This window comes from Eublepharis macularius, chromosome 16, assembly GCF_028583425.1.
Source record: "Eublepharis macularius isolate TG4126 chromosome 16, MPM_Emac_v1.0, whole genome shotgun sequence".
In the NCBI taxonomy this organism is placed as follows: Eukaryota; Metazoa; Chordata; class Lepidosauria; order Squamata; family Eublepharidae; genus Eublepharis; species Eublepharis macularius.
Window position 1 is genome coordinate 47,617,830 of NC_072805.1, and position 19,229 is coordinate 47,637,058.

Sequence of the window (19,229 nt, forward strand, 5' to 3'; positions counted from 1 at the left end):
GTACGAATGCTGTGCTACCTCCACACTGCCTAGAAATCTTTTCCTGACAAGTGGCACCATCTCTTGGGAGGTGCAGAGAACCATAACAAGATAGCATTGGCCATGCCTGTTTGAATCTGCCCAGTCCAGCAGAGCAAGCCAGCTAGATGTCTTTGGGAGGTCACTGAACAGGACACAGGTAGGTGGTCTTCCCCTGACCCAGTATTCAGGAAGTGCCCCTGAGCTCTCATGTGCAGTCGAGAAAGCAGCATCACAGTTACCTCATGCAACCCCCGACTTTCCTAAGCTCTGGCAAGGTTCTCCCAGGCACATGTGGCTCTTCCTTCCCTAGCCCTTTGTCCCGGCTTGATGTAGCAGAGCCATGTAAAGCCACCACAGTTCTGCCACCACTAGAGCATCCCTCGCCATTTACATTCTCAGTTTTAATTGTAGAAACGCGTTTGCCCATCCCAGTAGCAAGAGAGCTGGCCAATACGTATTTCAGCAGCTGCACTGCCAGGTCTGTTCTTCTGTGGCTTCATTCTGTGGGGGCTACTGTGATGTTCAAAAGCCCACCCACCACATGGGTGAGGCCGTCTTTATCGCAAAATCCTTGTCCGTGATTTCTTGGTAAGGAACTGTGCAGGTGGCCGTGCCTCCGTGGTGCTGAGTCTCCAGACAGTAGAGCAGCATTGTAGGATCCGACGGCAGCTGCTGCAGGACTTTGAATTTAGACTCCATCGGTCTGCATGCTCAGGTGGCAAGTGAAGGGGCACACGGCCCAAGGCCACAGTTTTCATGAGTCGTACTGATGTGGCCCCGAGGCAAAGCCAGGTCAGTAAGAATGCAAAGGTTGCCCTGTTGGGTCAGCTGGAAAGCCTGTCTCATCCTGCCCCCACATGTGGCCAAGCAGATCATGTGCCCAAGCAGATTTCTTTCTTAGGGTCCATTTCCATTAAGGTCCATCACCAATTCCTCTACTGTAGTTCCTCCAGGGCTTTAGGCTTAGAAGGTCCGCTTATCCTGGAAAGCCATGGACTACGGAGCGTTCAAGAAGTGGGTAGGGGGCATCTCGAAGGATGGGCCCCCGCCACTTCCCCAGCCACCTTGGCCGCCTGCTAATAGAGAGGTAAAATTGAAGCATTGAAAATACGCATTTTATAATCACCCGGATTTATTCCTTCAGAGAGTTTATTACAACCTTTTTATTTTCATGCGTGGAAAATGTAATCTTATCTGGTGCGCCGGCTGGCCTAGCTCAGCTTGCAGGATCCGTTTTGTGGCGGAAAGCTATCAAACGCCAGCCTTCCAGGGCACACCGTGTCTGCATGTTAAAGTTACTTGAACGCATTAAAGCAGCTGAAACGTGCATTAAAATACGGCACTTGGAGAATAGGATATCTCTGCAATTAGCCATTGGATGCTTTCAGCAGCTGCTTGTAAGTTAGATCCGGTCTATCAACAAAAGCGTACCTTGGAGACGGTGCAGAAGAAAGGAGCTTGCTAGCTAGCTGCAGTGCCCCCGTCACCCGCACCCTTCGAGAACAAGGAGCAGCCGTCAGATTTGGGGGGGGGGTGTCTTGTGACTAATAGGGGTGTGTGTGCTGTAGCCAGTAAGCGCTTTGACCCCTCCATGATGCTCTCCCCACCCCCCACCCCCAGTGTTCAAGCTGATACCACTGAACCGGTCCACATGTTCCCTGGGCGCTAGGGAGCACAGCTACCGACACCACCAGTTCAGGAAGCAAAATCCTATTAAGATAATGTCACGGGCTTTCTGTTTTACTGCTTGCAAGCCAGCCGCGGTATCGTGAAATTGCACAACAGGGACGTGAGCCGCGCTCTAGATAAGACAGGGTTGATCCTCTGCCAGAGCTGGAGGTGAGAAGGAATCTGGAAGCCGTCCAGCCTTTGAGTCGCGCAGGCAGGAGTTTCCTTCCCCTGCTTGGCAATTTGTGCTGCTGCCACCTTTCCAGAGCAGAGCGCGTGGCGTGAAAAAAGGGGGGAGGACCGTGTCACTGTGCTTGCAGGGCTCTGTGTGTGTGGGGGGGCAGGCTGACTCACAGAGGGCTGATCATGCTTGACGGCCCTTGGCCCATTCCTGGCGCTCTGCACCTTCTGCTTCTCCCTGAAAGCAGCTGGTGAAGTCTGCAGGGAGGGAATAGACGTGGTTCCAATCTCACAGGGGTTCTTGGATTTCTGAGAACCTTCCTGCCTTGGCATGGCCAGGATCTTCCTGCTCACCCTGCTGTGCAGTACCAGGACCGGCTGCTTTGGAGGGGGGCACAAGCAACAGAGTACAGGTCATCTCTGTTTCCCCAGGTGACCCCGGGTTTGGACGGCAAAGAAGGGGAGCTCTTTGTGAAGGGGCCTACGGTGTTTCAGGAATATTGGAATAGACCGAAGGAGACCCAAGACGCCTTTACTCCAGATGGCTGGTTTAAAACAGGTACCGTGTTTGGAGGTCTTTGAGAGGGTCTCCAAGATGTTTTTCTTCCACCCTGCATCAGTTAATGGCACAAGGCTGGGGAGAGGCCATCTGTCCCAGCCCATTCATCTGGAAACCAGAAGCTCGCTTAGTTCTTCTGCCTGGCCATAACTTAGGCTGTGCTTCCTAATGCTAAGAAAACACCTACCCCTTTTTTTGTATGCACAGAGCTCTTGGTGTCTCTCAACCCATTTGCCTTCCCAAGCACTTTGTCAAATCAGCTTAAATCACATTCAGCAGGTGCTCAAAGTTGCTAGTCCCCATTAAGCAGGCTTCTGCAGAGGCAGCATACAAACACCCTCAATAAACCAGTTAAGCTGGGAGCTGAACTTAAATTCAGCTGGGCTGTACTTACAGTGCCCGGTTACAGCAATCAGAATACATACAAATGGCATATATACCCTTTGCTTGTTTGTTTATCATAGAGCTGAAAGAGGCCTTATAGACCCTCTAGTCCAACCCCTTGTCTAGTGCAGGAACAGCCTAAAGTATCCCTGACAAGGATTTGTCCAGCCACTCCTTGAAGTCTGCCAATCCCTAGGCAGCTGATTCCACTGCTGGATTACTCTTAACGGGAAGAGGTTTTCCCCAACATCCAGCTGGTACCTTCCCTCCTGCAGTCTGAACCCATTGTTTCAAGTCCTATCCTCTGCTGACAAGAGGAACAGCTCCTTTCCCTCCTCTACGTGACAGCCTTTTAAATACTTAGAGAGCCATCCTGTCTCCCCTCAGCCTCCTCTTCTCCAAACTGAACAGTCACAGGTCCCTCAGTCTCTCCTCGCAGGGCTTGGTCTCCAGGCCCCCGATCATCCTGGTTGCTCCCCTCTGTCTGTATCCATTCCAGTTTGTCCTCATCCTTTTTGAAGTGAGGCTTCCAGAATCACACACAATACTCCAGGTGGGGCCTGATCAACACAGTATATAGTGGGACAATGACAGCCTGTGATTCGGATCTTATGCCTCTGTTGATACACCCCAAGATTGCATTCGCCTTTTTGGCTGCTGCATCACACTGACTGCTCATATGTAGCTTCCCATCCACCAGTACCCCAAGATCTTGTTCACACACACTGCTACCCAGAAGTGTACCCCTCATCTAGTCTGCATGCTTTGCATTTTTGTTACCCAGGTGGAGAACCTGGCAGTTATCCATGTTAAATCGCATCTTATTCAAATCTGCCCACTTTTCCAGTGTGTTCAGATCTCGTTCAATTCTATCCCTGTCTTCAGGGGTGTCCTCTACTCCTCCCAGTTTGGTGTCATCTGCAAATTTAAGGAATAATCCCTTCACACCCTCGTCCAGATCATTTATAAAAATGTTGAAGAGCACTTGGCCCGGAACCGAGCCCTGTGGCCCTCCACTGGACACCTCCCTCCAATCAGACGTGGTGCCGTTGACAACTCCTCTTTAGGTGACGTTACCCAGCCAGTTCCGTAGCCATCTAACCATCCTGCAGTCCAGTCCACAGTCCTCCAGTTTACTCATCAGAACATCATGAGGAACCTTGTCAAAAGCTTTACTGAAATCCAGATAAACTTCATCAACAGCATTCCCTTGATCCGGTAATTCTGTCACTCGATCATAGAAGGAGTTGAGGTTGGTCTAGCAGGACCTGTTGGGGACAAATCCATGCTGACTTCCCGTTTCACCATGCTGTCCGTCAGATGCTTGCAGACTGATGCCTTTAATATCTGCCCCAGTATCTTCCCTGGGACAGAGGTCAGGCTAACCGGTCTGTAGTTCTCTGGAGCATCCTTTTCCCCCTGCAGTGGCAGAGTGGCGGAGAAACTGAACCACCGATGCAAATGTCCATGGTTTAAATTTCATCTCACCCTGAAGTCGCTGAGTGTCTTTAAGTTGGTTGCTTTTTCCATCTGAAACGTTGAGCTTTTTTGGAGGGAGGGATACATTGGCCTACCTGGCAGGTTCATTTTCAGGACGACAACAGGATAACATTCGTGAACACTTTAGAGTCTTTGGGGTGAGATGTACACAGGAGACCATGTTGGGGTGAAAAGTCAAATGCTCAAGTCGATTTCTGGTTGCAGTCTCAGTGGCCTTTTTATGTGTTCTGAATTTTTTAAAACAAAAATCAGCAAAACTAAGAGCTGCGCTTGGGCAGGCCTTGAGACTGGCGTGGTCCTTGGGCGAGTGGCAAGATTTTGCAGCTTGGTATCAGTGGGCAAGGCTGAGATGGGGCCATCGGGATTTTATTTGAAAGGGGTTTTTTTTGTTGTTGGTCGACCCTCCTGATGAATATTTCAGATGCAAAGGAATAGCATGCATTAATTATTGTAAAGAGATGTCTTTAGGAGAAAATGATTTTGAAATTCAGTTTAATTTCATTGTAATGCACTGCAAACAGGAAGGGAGTATGTGTGTTTAATTGGCTCTCGGGGGTACGGCCTGGAAGATGGCATGCCTTTGTCACAGACCATTAGCGATACAGACTGCATAATGAGAAACTACAATCAGCTCACAGCTGCTGGCTCCTACGGGGAGTGAATGATATTAAATGGAAATCAGTATAAATTAAACTTAACCCTTTCGCTGGCCAAATCTAACTAACTTCCAAGCTAGAAATGGCGGGGGAAGGTGGGGGGCAGATTAGAGGCAGTTGGAGGCTTTTCTTACTTTATCCTTCGTCTTGTTTGACAGAGACTGGGACTGTGGAGGAGTTCTAATAATTTTTCTCCGGTTCCTCTCAGCTCCGATTTCCCTGTTCTGGATCCTTTGCACGTATTCGGTAGGCATAGGATCTGCTCCGAAGCGTGAGGTGTCTCCTGCCTTGCTAGCCGCTCTGCTCTGCACACACACACACACACATTTGGACAGAGGCCAGTTCCGCAGTTGCCCCTTCCCCGGGTCCTGCACAGCTCACAATTGAGGTCTGTGGCCTTTTGAACTGAACGCTGCAGCAGTGAGGGCTAAGAACTTGATTTTTTAAATATTCTGATGGATACCGAGGTGCTCAGGGTGTGGGACTCTCTATTTGCATTTGGCCGTGGGTTGGATGGGCAGAACGTACTCAGTTCTCACTACGCGTGACCTGCTGGAGCAGACGCTCGCTCTGATGAATCCCAGTGCGGTGCCTGCTCATGAAGCTTTTATGTGGAGTACCAAAATGGCTGTTACTAAGCGAATGCTGGAGAATGCATTTGAATGAGTTAAACAGAGTTAATTACTGCCATAGCAAGCCCAAAGAATGCAAATAAGAGAGAGTGTAGCTATAGCAAGGGGGTGTGCCAAGAATGTGCTCCTAACAGAGCAGGGAAATAGATCTCCATATCCTGCTTTCCAGCATGACAGCGTTTGGTGTACAAGTGCCCAGGCTTCTGGGACTCCCCAAGTCCCACCCCAGAGTGGCGAATTGGAAGAGAGAACGGGAAATGCAGGAGGGACCCAGCAAAGGCTCTGTGTTCCAGAGGGGCCCCTTAGACATCAGCCCCACTCCCCAGCTCTTGTGCACAGGCCAGAGCCAGAAGGGCGCAGGCGACGGACTCTTGAGCAGCGCGATGCTTTGTTAAGAGCCTCAGCCCACCAGACTGCCGTACCGCTTAGCGGACTGATGCTTCCGAAGAACTGTCGAGCAGCTAAAAGGCTGAGTCACTGCAGCGAAGCGGGGTGGGCAAAAAGGACACTTGGGGGTCCCTCTTGGCCTTTGAGGGCTCCAGGGTACCCACTCCTCTGTTTCCAACACTAGAAGCAGGAAGAGGCAGCGCCCAATTTGGAGCCCCTCAAAAGTGGGTGGAAATTCAGATGTGGGTCTCAGGCTGTGAAGGGTACCCCCCCCATCTAAACCCTTGTGGGTGACGTGTCCAGTGGGGGCAGGAGGCTCTCCCAAGACCTGTGGTTGGGGCAGGAGCACTACTGGAGCACAGCGAGAATGGGAGGGTGTGCACCTGTGACCCCCTTAACTTCTGAGCCACCATTTAGCATGCTGCTGATTGCTAACGAGGCTCCTCGAAAGCAGCAGGTCAGCAAATGAAGAATAATTGCGGGCAGCAGAAGCACGCGGCAGTGCTAACACGTGGCTGCATCTTGTGATGGAGGGAGCAAAAGCACAAGTTGGGTAGCTGGAGCGTGTCCAGAGGTGGGGCAAATTCCCAAAGGTCAAGAGAGACTGTGCAGCTGTCCCCATTTGTCTTACAGCTGTTAGCACCTCCAGAATCAATACGGAAGTTGCAGCCCTTTAATGGCCCGCTTTGTGTGACGCAGAGCTGCCTTTCCTGCATCTCGGCATGTCAGCAAGCGATCCTACACTTCGTAGCTAAAAACTGGCTTTGGCTGCCTGTCTGTGCATCCCTCCTGGCCATTGGCTGAGCTGCTGTGATGTCACAGATATTCATTAACACTCTGATGAGTCAGTAGAATATGGCAAATAGTGTCTCACCGTGGGGATGGTGATAACAACAACAACAACAATAATAATAGACATTTAGAGAGAGCTTTCAGTGCTTCTAGTGCTTTGCACACATTATTTAGTTATAATCGTTGGGTCTTGTGTTGGAGGGACAAAGCAGGGTAGAACTATTTTAAACAAATGAAAACCTTACAACAGCCCTGTAAGGGCGGCTAGTATAATAAGCCGCCTATTGCAAATGAAGTACTTTGTGCTGCAAGACTCTGGAGAATGCAAGGAAGGCTGCTTCTGTCTTGGCAGTGAACGGCAGAACTGCTAGAGGATGGTATGAAAGCAACAGTCCTTGTGTGCTCGTGATGCATCCGTGTTGTGGACATGTGGAGGGGGTGGGGCACCCTCTGCCAGAAACATCTCCTGCTCAATCCCTGTTGGAAAGAATGCAAGACCCCACAGTAGCACCACCAACAGTTCTGGCTTCCACCTTGGATGTATGCATGCATTCTCCCCCCTCCACCCCTGCAAAGAGCTCTTTTGTACCCTCCTCTTTGAGCAAAAGCGTATGATAATAATAGTAATAATAACTGTGCTTATATACCACTCTTGTAGACAGATTAGTGCTGCACTCAAAGTGTGGAACAAAGTCAGTGCTATTGTGATCCCCACAACACAGTTGCGAGGCTGGGGCTGAGAAGAGCGGCTTCCCCGAGGCCACCTACAGAGCTCATGGCAGTTGTGGGAGTCAAACCAGCAGAGTGCTGACTCACAACCCTACCACTCAACCACTATGCTACAGTAGTTCTTCTGTACAGCATGTATAGCAAAACTAGAGAGCCACCTTCTCCCCGAGGAAGGATCAGCTTCCCATTCACATTTTGCCCACACATCCCGGCAACCAGAACCTGGAGTGTTGGGGGAGATTTATTTTCAATTACAGGTTGAGGCAGAGACATGAAATAGTGCCGTCTTGCCGAGTGGCGTATAAATCCTGTGAGCAAATCCATGTATATCAGCCCCATATAATAAGACTTTATTGATTGCTGTATTGTACCTGTCAGAATAAAACTCCCTTAATGCCTGCATCAGGGCTGAGAAGATAGAGGGCTCGGCTGGTAACGGAATCTGATTCAAGAATCAATGCGCTTTGATTAATATGTCGTTAAGAAAGTGAGAGTTATTTAACTTGTTTGATGCGGGCTTTTAAAGGATGATGCCTCTCTGTTAAGCTTGCCTGCTTTTGAGTGGCCCAGAAGCGCAGTTGGAATCGACGCGGTTCTTTTGCATGTAACCACATCCTGCTTTGGGTAGATTCTTTCGTGGGGGTCAGGGGAGGGCTGTGACATGAAGCACCTGTCTCAAAGAGAGAGGCATCGGTAAAAGGATAGGGAGTAACTATAGACTTCACTACTATTGCTGTGAGTATGACCCTACTGGGCTGTTCTATGTTGTTTAATATGTCAGTCTTGGAATGGCTAATAGCCTGTTTCTGCATTTCTTCCACTCTGTATTGGATTTCTGCTGGTTTCAAATCATTGCAAATTCGCATGTATATTCCCTATTACATGTGTATTGAAATGACTTTGAAACGGACCCACACTGTGTCATCCGCCTTGAGTCTCAGTGTGAAAGGCGGACTATAAATAATGTAGTTTTTTTTTTAAAAAAACTCCACCTTTTGCACAGATTTCTTGTGGATCAAAATTGGGGCTTGGAATATTCCAGGCTTCCATGGATGTTTTGTGCAAATGCAGAATGTAATGTTTCAGCATTTGAAGAAACTTGGTTTCTTTGCAGGAAACAAAAGCAAGTAATTTGCCGAGATCCCTGTGAACCCTGACCCTTTATTTCCGTCCAAGGCAAACACCCCTCCAAAGGTCTTGGAGGTTCCTGCTCTTAGGAATGGTTTGCACACCCACCCACTGATGATTTCTTTCTTTCTGATGGAAAGTCAGTTGCACAAACCGGAAGTTTCAAACAAGAGGCTGTGCCGGTGGAGCTGCGGAACCAGCTTCGGAAACGGAATGTGTGGGATCATCCCCGTCTCCCTCCTGAAGCCTTTTGACCATGCCTCCCTAGCCAGGGGCTGAATGACCAGGATTTGGAGTGCTCAGAGGGCACAAAAGATCCAATAGAAGCTGGATGGATTATGCAAATTGGCCTATCTGCATATTGTGCATAATTCCCTCCTGTGTAGAATTGGTGCTGCTGAGACATAAACGTTGGGTTTGTTCTGTTTTTAAATGCTGCAGCTACATCTTCCTGGTCTTCCTGGTCCCTCCCTGAAAGCTGGGGACTCTTTGAAGCTCACAGACCAGTCGTGGAAGACCAGTTCACCCCTTCCCTTGAGCCTGGTTGGTCCCGTTCGGTTCCCTTTGATGCCAAGCAGCACAGAGGGAGCTAAACAGCCAGCCCGCCGCAGTGCCCACGCTGTGAATGGGCAGTGGCGTTCCCTTGCATCTCCCCATTCCCCAGAGAGAAGCAGGTGCTTCCCCACTCCAAGGCACACACTTGTTTCCACTTGTAGGCATTCACACCGACACCTGAGATGAAAGTCACTTCTGCTTGCTCGGTGCAGCTTATAAATAGATACGCATTTAATTAGAATCCTGGCACACACACACACACACCCTTTGTTTACATTGTCTCTTCTAGTCATAAATTCAATTAATACCATTTTTTGTTTGGAATTATTGCTTAATTATGATCTCTGACAAATGCTACCTCTGAGTTAGCAGCAGGATAAGCCCACAGCAGGGAGCAGACAGCTTCCCTTGAGACTGGAGGAGAGATTACGTTTTGTATCATCTGATGAATGCCCCTTGAGACGAAGACTTGGCCAGGGGGGGCGGGTAGCCCTAGCCCTAGCGTGGCCCACTGGTTGAGCTGGTACTGGGCAAAGCTGGGTTTGAAACTCGTATATGCCGTCTATCAGCCCACCCAGGACCACCAAGGCATCTAGCAATTAAAAACAAAACGTAATGAAAGTACACCCTGTTAAAACCAAAGCTGAAATACTTGTATAAAAAACAAGATATTCTATTAAACTATAAGGCAGGAAGGAAGGGATCATTGAGAGAACACCAGAAAAGTCTTTACACTCAGGTGGAAGACCGTGATAGAAAGGGACAGACTAATATCACTTGGGAAGGCATTCCATAATTTTGGCACCGCACCCGATGCCATCTCAGGTTGCCATCTGTCTAACTTCAGAAAGGAGGGGGGGCACCCAAAGCAGGGCCTCAGAAAATGAGGTTTCTGCAAGAGTAGGCAGTTCCATAAGATATGCCAGCAATAGACCGTATAGGACTTCAAAGGTTATCACCAGCCCCTTGAACTGGACCCTGAAAAAACTGGCAGCCGGCATAGAGGGGTCAAGAAGGCTGTTGAAGTGGCATGCTCCTGTGACCCACTCCCGTCAGCATCCCAGCTGCATCGCTTCCAGCCACAAACTCTTGCCGGCCTTGGGCAAGAGAGACTCACTCTGCCAGAGGGACGCGCAACCTGCTTTCCCACCGCAGTTGGCCATCCGGCAGAAGAGCTCTTCAAACGGCATGGAAAGGCATCTCTGCCTCTCCCGCTTCTACTCTGCGTATGCCCCAAAGGATGCAGTGGTGCCAGCAGGTTCAGACGTTGAGGCGCAAGTCTGGTGCCCTAGTTGACAGGTTTGGTGGGGGGTTCCCAAAAGTAGGCTGCAACTTCACCTTGGATGGATATGTTACCATTTAAAGCTGGGGCCGTGGGAGACCATTGCAGACTCGAGTCTAAAATTACTTAACGGAAAGGATTATCTCTGTGTTGGAGAACAAAAGGGACACAGTCTGGGTGTTCAATAATACTGACAATATTCGGAAATCTGTCTAAGCTGTTCTGGCTGTCCGTTGTTCCCCGTATTTGGGCGCCCTGTTTGCCTTCTCCTGGCCTCTCTGTTTCCATCCGGGCGGTCTGAGACCCTTTTCACTGGATTGCACAGCTGATAAGACCCACCTTCCAGCCGCCCCCCTTCTCCCCTCTTGCGCTGCTACTCTAACTTCTGGAAGGAGGGCTTTGTTTTTAACCTCCCCCAATCTAAGGCCAAAAGGCCTTGTCAGAAACCGCCCTTTCTTTAGCTTGCTCCTTGTCCAGCAAGCTGATAAGACGGTATCAAAAAAAGCCAAATGGGGTCTAACTTTGAATGGCTTCTGATTCCCTCCTCCTGCTCTGTAATCCTGGGCAGATAACATCATCCGGACTGATAGCCCTGGGCCTTCTGCTTTCAACAGAAGCCTCCCTGTAGGCTTCGCTCAAGACAATCGAGGACATATTTACTTGGAACTAATGGCATTGTGACGGAGGCAGCAGAGGGAGGGGGAGGGGGCTGGCAGGGGCTTCTGTCTGTTTAAACAAAGGGTTGCTTAGAAATCCTTTGCCAGTCATCCGCACCCGCCATCACCGTTGTCGTCCACCCATTGCTACCTCGCTGGATTATTTAATAATCTTGTTCACAAGAGACTCCGGAAGGTCGCTGCGCAGGGAAAAAGAGTTATTGCTCGCTTTAGCGAGACGTGTAATTGATCCCGCAGCTGTTCTGCAAAGGGCAGGAGCTGAGCAAAGGGGTTTTAACTCCAGCGTCTTAGTTACTGCAATTACATTTTGCCAAGATTCGGTCTCTCAAGCTGCAGAATAGAAGGCTATTTTGCCCCTTTTAACCATCTGCAGGGAAGCCTATGAATACTTGCATGCTGATGGGAGAGGAAGGGGAAGGAAGGGCTCCTCCCGCTTTCTGCTCTGGATTCTTGTTTGGGCAAGGACCACTGCAGTGTCTCTCACCCCAAAGAAGCACGATGCCCATCCCTGGTGCTCCCGTGGCCTGCTTTGCTTTACTGTGGTCACCCGTGCCACGCCTCTCTCTCGACAGGGTTAGGCCTTGCCATCTGTTGGGCCCTTGCAAGCATAGTTTGGTGTAGTGGTTAAGAGCGGCAGGACTCTAATCTGGAGAACCGGGTTTGATTCCCCACTTCTCCTCTTGAAGCCAGCTGGGTGACCTTGGGCCAGTCACAGCTCTCTCTCAGCCCCACCCACCTCACAAGGTGATTGTCGTGAGGATAATAACAACACACTTTGTAAACCACTCTATGTGGTTGTTAAGTTGTCCTGAAGGCGGTATATAAATCAAATGTTATTATGTTGTTGTTATTATTAAAATGCCCACCATTTGCTTGAGAAACTGGGTGCTTTCTGCAAGAGAGAAGTGTGCCAGGATTGGCTGGCTCTTCCACTATGAATGCCAACAGAATTGCAAAGCGAGATCTGGAACGGGCCCAAGGCCAGTGCCCGTGCATGCCACACAGAGGGCAGTGTGTTGGTCCAAACGTGTACAAACTCTTGGTCAGATGCCAGCTCAGTAGCTGATCTTGGACAAGGCATTACCTCTGTGCCCTCACAGGGCAGTTGTTTGGCCAAAGTGCTTCTCTTGAACCCCTTTAAAGAAGGGCAGGATACAGATACAGCTAATGAAGGTGCCTCAGGCATGCGAGAGAGTCACAGCTGAAACTGTCAAAGTCAGTCTTGTCTCCTGCGATGGGCAGCAGCTCTTGGCTAGAGGTCTTTCGCATCCCCTACGGAGGTGCTGGAGGCCGTGCCTTCTCAATGAAAAGCGTTTAATAAAATCAAGGTCGCCAGAGAACATTTGAGTTGGGGAAGTTCTTTGACAGCCAGCTGGGTGGCAAAACTCAACCACTGCATTAGCATAGAAGAAACAGTTTATTTGGTTATGTGCAATACTTTTAATCAGCTGAATCGGTGCTGACCTCTCATAACCAATGTTGGATATTAGCAGGGACCTCTCTCTCATCGGAGGTATGACAGATTACTCCGTAGCTTGCCCATGCGAGCTGAAATGCTCATGTTCTTTCAGCTGTGCGGTGTCCATCACGGAGAGACAAAGAGAAGAGGCTATCAGTGAAACAGCCTTTGAGCAAATCAGAAGAGCTCAGAGGTGGCCTTTTTGAAATTGTACGGAAGAGAGCTTCCTTTCATCCCGCAAGCATGTGGGGAGATAGCGATCACCCCTTAATCATGTTTCCCTGTGGGAGGCAAGCCGCGCATCACCCTGTACTGTGAACGGGGAAGGTGCACTGCTTCCGGGGCTTCCTGGAGTCAGTTCTCTGGCTGTTTGTTTGTAACTTATTCCTGTCCTGATAATGGAGCAAGATTTAACTTCGCCACACTCAGCGTTTGCGCTACAAACATTAGCCAGAAGGGCAGGGTGAGCCACCAGTGGAGGAAGGAGACGGGCGTGGGGGGATGCAGGGGGTCTTCCCTGCTTTACACATTCTAAGGTACCCCTTGGAATGTGCATTGTAGAAGGAAGCACCCTCGTTGAATTAATGACCAGGCTCAGTGGGATCTGAGCAAGTCTGTTAATGCTGGGACATTTTGGAGATCTTTCATCCATAGGGTTGCCATAGGTTGGAGGTGACTTGATGGCACATAACACACACACACACACAGTGGGCAACCTGGGGTCTTTGCTGTTTGGGAAAACGGGCCAGCCCCTCAAGCTTGGTCATTTTGGATCGCACAGCTGGCTGAGTGAGGGTGCTTTGTGAAGTCTCCCGCCAGGTTAGGAAGGATGTCACTATTTCTGTCCTCTATTTCAGGGATGGAAAACAGGCATGCAGGTCCGTGCCCCTTTGAAATGGATGCCCAGGAATATAGGGGACCTTTAGGGAGGTGCCCAGTTTGCCCACCTCCTCAATTTCTGTTTGGGCTCCTGTGTGCCCAAATATCTCATGGGATGCCGAAAGCATCCCTGGTGAACAGCCAAATGTGGTATGCTTGCTGTGTGTCACTGAGGGCAGGATGGTCCCAGCGAGGCTTCTGTCTCCCCTATATGTGGAGCAACAATGCCATGCGCAGGCCACCTGCTATGCAGCCTCTCTGGCTTGCTCAGTGCCATCCTGCCCTTTGTTGAGGAGTGGCGTGTGAGCAGCCCTTTGTGCAGAATGCCCTGGAGTGGGTTTCCTTTCTCTTTCTCTCTTCTCCAGGTGTAAATGCCAGGGGAGGCTCTACCAGCGCCTCACATTCTTTCATCTCGGCAGGGCTTTGCCCTTTCTCACAGCATGACGCTGACAGCAGGCTGTGTGCTGCTGTGCGCAGAATACAAACCAACCCGCAGAGTTCAGAGCCTGACAAGAATTCCGTGGCAGGCAGGCAGGCAGGATGCTGCGCCCGTACATCCCCAGGGTCTTCTGCCACCAGAGCTGCCGGGTTGGGTTAACTCCTTCCGTACCTCATGCGGGCTGCTCCTACCCACATCCACCAAGGGCAAGGGGGCACATGATTCATGCTGAGGTGGGAATGAAAGCTGAAATGGCACTAAACCAAGCCCCACAAAATGCTTGCACCCTTTGGTTCTCAGGTTCCCATAAAACTTGCCCCTCTTAGAAGTATCCATGGTTGGAATAATTCCAAAGCCAGACCCATCGTGGAGGGTGGTTTCAGGCCCTCCACCACTGCGAGGGGGGCACTCAAGCAACTCTGCGATGCCAGTTTGGGCAGCCGCCTGGTGTGGCCACATTCTGCTCCCTTCTGTGTGGAGCACTTAGAATCACAGAATCACAGGGTTGGAAGGGAACTCCAGGGTCCTAGTCCAACCTCTTGCACAATGCAGGAAATTCACAACTGCCTCTCCCCCCCCCCACACACACACATACCCAGGGGCCCTTGCTCCATGGCCAGAAGATGGCAAAACACCATCAGGATCCCTAGCTAGACTGGCCTGGGGAAAATTGCTACCTGACCCCAAGGTAACGATCGGCCTTAGCCTGGACACTGACGTAACCCTTCCTGCCCTCCCTCTCGTGATCTGACCAGGTTCACAGAATCTGCACTGCTGTCAGAGGGCCATCTAGCCTCTGCTTACAAACCTCCAAAGAAGGAGAGCCCACCGCCTCCCGAGGAAGCCTGTTCCGCAGAGGGACCGCTCTCGCTGTCAGGAAGTTCTTCCTGATGTTTAGCCGAAAGCTCTTTTGAGTTCATTTCAACCCATTGGTTCTGGTCCAACCTTCTGGGGCAGTGGAAAACAACTCTTGCCTTGGGGCTGTGGAGGAGTGCGTCCCCTTGGCCAGGAACTTTGCCAGGCTGTCTGTCTGTCCTGGGAATGCCATGCCTGTGGGCAGGGGGCATCTCTTGGGGCACTGGTATTCAAAGAGCCGTTGAGTTCACTGGTTTCCCCTCCTTGGCTCTGATTTCTGGTGCCAGCCCTTTTAACCCAGCCCTGTCTAAACAGAAGGTCCCTGAAGGCGGGGCGGTGCAGTGGGCAGGCAAAGAATAGCAATAGGGATCTGTGTCTGGTGGAGGCTGAAGCTTTGGACTCTCCTTTTGGGCAGCCTTTGATGCTTTATTAACGATCTCTGGATGGGCGCCCAGCAGAGGCGACGGAGACTGTGCCGCGGGAGCCTCTAGGCTGAATTCTCTTTCTCAGCCCCCCCCCTTCTGCTAGGGGGTGTCCTCCGTGAGGCATGTGTGGCTCCTGTTCAGTCATCTGAAGGGACTGGGGGGGGCAGACGAGGGTCTCTGAGCGCTGCAGTAGCAGACTGCTTAAGTGGTTGGGCTGCAAATCGACACGCCGCTGGTTTGAGTCCCACCACTGACTTGAGTGGCCTTGGGTCAGCCCCTCTTCTCAGCCCAGTTCCCCAGCTGTGTTGTGGGGACAATAACAACAGTGACTTTGTTCACTGCTCTGAGTAGGCACTAATCTGTCTAGAAGAGCTGTATATAAGCACAGTTGTTGTTATTATTTTCTGTTGGCATTTCTTCACACCTTTCGAATAAGCCCTAGGCGCTCTGTGTTGTCTCAGCCCACCCACCACCCACCCCCACCAGCGGTGTTCCTGTGGACCTGGGCTCTGTACTCACAGCTTTGGCTAGGATGCTTCCCTCTCCCCCCTCTGGTGCCCTCTGCAGCAAGCCACTTGCTTCACACACCTTGTCCGGGGACATCTCAGCATCACCGTCCCTGCCGCACGCTGCCGCCTGACTGCACGGCTTGGCCTTCCAAACCCAAGAGAAGTTGTGTGCTGCTCTGGCAGGGACTCGGTTGTTCTGCCCAGCAGGAGGCAGGCTGCAGCCCCCCCCCCCCGTGGGAATGAAAAACAAAAGGCACCCTTCACTTAAAGCATGGTGGGGTAGGCTCTAAGCACAGGGGCAGAAATGGGTTGTTTCAGCTGAATGGAAACGTCCACTGAAGCAAAGGCGTGGGGGCACACTGGCTGCGAATAAAGCCAGCCTGGCAATTAGGAGGAGGATTTGAGCCCCCCAAACTGAGTGGAAGTCCAGCCCAAAGATAGTCACGGGGAGGCTCAGAGCCCGGCTAGTATTAAAATGGATCTCGGTGATGTATAATTTCTTAGGCTGAAGCATCAAGTCACCTGCAGAGACCTGGAGCTTTGCAGATTGATGAGTGATAGAATTTCTTGGGCTGGGGCATCAAAGTCACCTGCAGAGATTTTTCTCCTGTAGGTTTTTCTCGTACCCTCCTCTCCCCTCAGATGTTTGGACTTACTGCTGCTGGCCCAGGTTGCATCAACGCAAGGCTTACGTACGCACAAGGGGGGGGGACAGTGGCCCTGCACAGAATCTTTTTGTGGTCCTCTCATGTCGGGGGTCGTTTCCAGTCTCGCTTCTTTTGTATTTTATTTGTAGCCACAATGCAACAGGTGGGGGGGGCGGTTGGAGGAGGCTGATGCGGGGAGGGCGGAATACAAATCGAATTAAATCAATAAATAAATGCCCTGGGCTTTCAGCTTTGTGGTGGATCAGGCCCAGATGCTGACCTCATCCACTGAGATTAAGGCTGATGTGACTCTAGAAACTACGAGGAAGTCAATTTAGGTTACATTTTAAGAAGGAAAGAGAAGCTTAGGTATACCGGGATGTCATGGAATTTCCTCCGGATATTTAATGGGGGAAAATTGAGCAGCATCTGTGTGTGTGTGTGGGGGGGGGTGTCTTGAGATAGGAAGGAATGGGATTAGGAGAGCCACAGGTCCCCATCTTGCCCTGCTCCTCTCCTCACCTGAGTACCTGGCTCCTGGGATTAACAGATCAGTGTGTGTGTGGGGGGGGTTGCTTGCTAAGCCCCCCAATTTAATTAGCACTGCACTAGAGAAAACCCGACTGGCGTGGTCATTCACCAGTGCCTGGGAGACTTATCTCCTGCTCAACGGTCTACTTTCTCTTACAGCTGCATGGCCCAGGTACTGTGAGAGGGGAGTCCCGCCTCGGCCTCGTCCGAGCTGCCTGCTGCTCTCGGTGCCCTCCCTTTCCCCCAGTGCACTATAAATAAATTCCCTTAGTCCATCCCGGCACACTGTATCAATCTTGTTTAATAGACTGGAAAGCTTAATGCTCGGTGGCGGGTCGTGGGGAGCATCGAGGTGATGGATTGTGCCTTCCCGGAGTCGAGCACCGTTGATGTATAATGAAATATTTATGATTTATTCCAGCTAATAAACTGGAATGAAGTATGTGATATATGTGAGCAGATGGGGAACTATTGATGCAGCTTTCATTTGGGGAGTGAGGGGAGGTTTATGTCCATAACACACGAACACACATCACAGACCCTTGAATGCCATAAACCGCGCACCTCGCGTGGCTGTTGTGGGGACAACCGGTTCCCCTCCCCTCATTCATCTCTCACTCCTTCCCTCTAATGGTTCGTCATTCCACCTCCTTCTGCACCTGTTCTCCACGAGCTGGAATCTTCCCTTTGTGCAGAAGGCCTTTTCTCTGAGGGCTCTATCACTCTGGAGTTTCAAGAGAGCCACGGCAGCCCTCCACGGGCAGTCTGCACAGTGGCTGCTCTCTCTTGCTGTACGCAGAAAAGAAAGGGCTACCCTCGCCAAAAGCCAATACAATAAAAGGGGGGGGGAATCCCGCGAGGGGTTGAAACGAGCAATGCTCCAAGACAACAAAGCTTATGAAATTAACTCACATGGAATGAACCTCAAGCTCTAGAACCAATATCAATAAAGTCTACAACTTTCAAAGCTCCAAAAATTTTTAAAGTAAGCAAAATAAACTTACAATAGGCAATGCCTTCCTTTTCAATGCTCCAAAAATTTTTTAAATAAGCATAAACTTACAATAGACAACGCCTATCTAGATGTTCAATGACGCTAGGGTGGCCTAGCCCCCCTCCTCTCTCCAACGCATTATTATTGTCACTCAATGGACTGTCACGTAGTTTATATGGATTACAATTGTATATAGTTAGCCTGTATTACATACTGCATAATAGGGTTGCCTGTTTGTTATAACGGTGCTAAACCATTTAGCCTGTATGCTGTGAGGCGTCGCCTATTGGTACTTGTGTTTGTATTCCCCTATGAAGAATATGCTGTAAGGCGTTGCCTATTGTAAGTTTATGCTTATTTAAAAAATTTTTGGAGCATTGAAAAGTAAGGCGTTGCCTATTGTAAGTTTATTTTGCTTACTTTAAAAATTTTTGGAGCTTTGAAAGTTGTAGACTTTATTGATATTGGTTCTAGAGCTTGAGGTTCATTCCATGTGAGTTAATTTCATAAGCTTTGTTGTCTTGGAGCATTGCTTGTTTCAACCCCTCGCGGGATTTCCCCCCCCCTTTTATTGTATTCTCTCTTGCTGTACAGCATTGGCCAAAGATGTTTGGATACCTAAGATGGGAGACCTCAGTGGAGCACTGCCAGACAGACATGTGTGCACCGCCTCATTAAAAAAACAACAACACCAGGTAGAATTGTTGCCATTCCGAGTGACGTGTTCATTGCCCATCACTTGGTGACATGAGAGACTTGGGGAGGGAGACCCTTCTCCCTTCTCCCTGTCCTACCAGAGCCACCCCCCCACCCCCAGACTTTTTCTCTCTCTTCTTAATTAGCAGCCAAGTGCTGCAGAGCCCACCACAGCAAAAGCCCCCAAAGAGGAGCTGCTATGGTTTCTGACTGCATCGACGCCGGGCTTCCCAGTGCGGGGACACCTCTTGTCCTGTTGGCAAGCTTCTCATTTACGGAGCTCCTGGCTCTCCAGGTAACAGCCCTCTGAAAGGGAAGCCAGCAGGGAAGATGCTTCATTCTGTCTGTACTTTCTCAAAGTGAACCGTCCCTTTGCTGCTAAAAGAGCCCAGCAGCTGGGAATTCCTATGAGGATGTGGAAAGCAAAGCAAGATGTGAGCTCTCCAAACGTGGAGGGCTGAGAGCCACCACGCTGAGCAGAAGGTCCAGGAAACTCCTGCCATAGCCCACTCTTTGGTCTGGGAGTGGAAGGCGCTGAGGGGGGCTTTTGAAGGAAGGAGGTGGCTGTTCTTCAGGAGAAGTCAGGAAACGGCCTACCACTCCTTTCCGTGATATCATGGGCTTGCCCTGGGATTTCTTGGAGTG

General features: G+C 50.3%; 1 protein-coding gene across 2 annotated transcripts in view; it reads left to right on the forward strand.

Annotated features, from left to right (window-relative positions):
* Window positions 1–19,229, forward strand: part of ACSF3 (acyl-CoA synthetase family member 3) — a 64,825-nt gene that overhangs the window by 36,236 nt on the left and 9,360 nt on the right. For both annotated transcript variants that reach the window (XM_055000152.1, XM_055000154.1), the window contains one exon: window positions 2,302–2,428. In XM_055000152.1, the coding sequence (XP_054856127.1) occupies window positions 2,302–2,428 (127 nt within the window). The remainder of the gene's footprint in view (window positions 1–2,301; window positions 2,429–19,229) is intronic.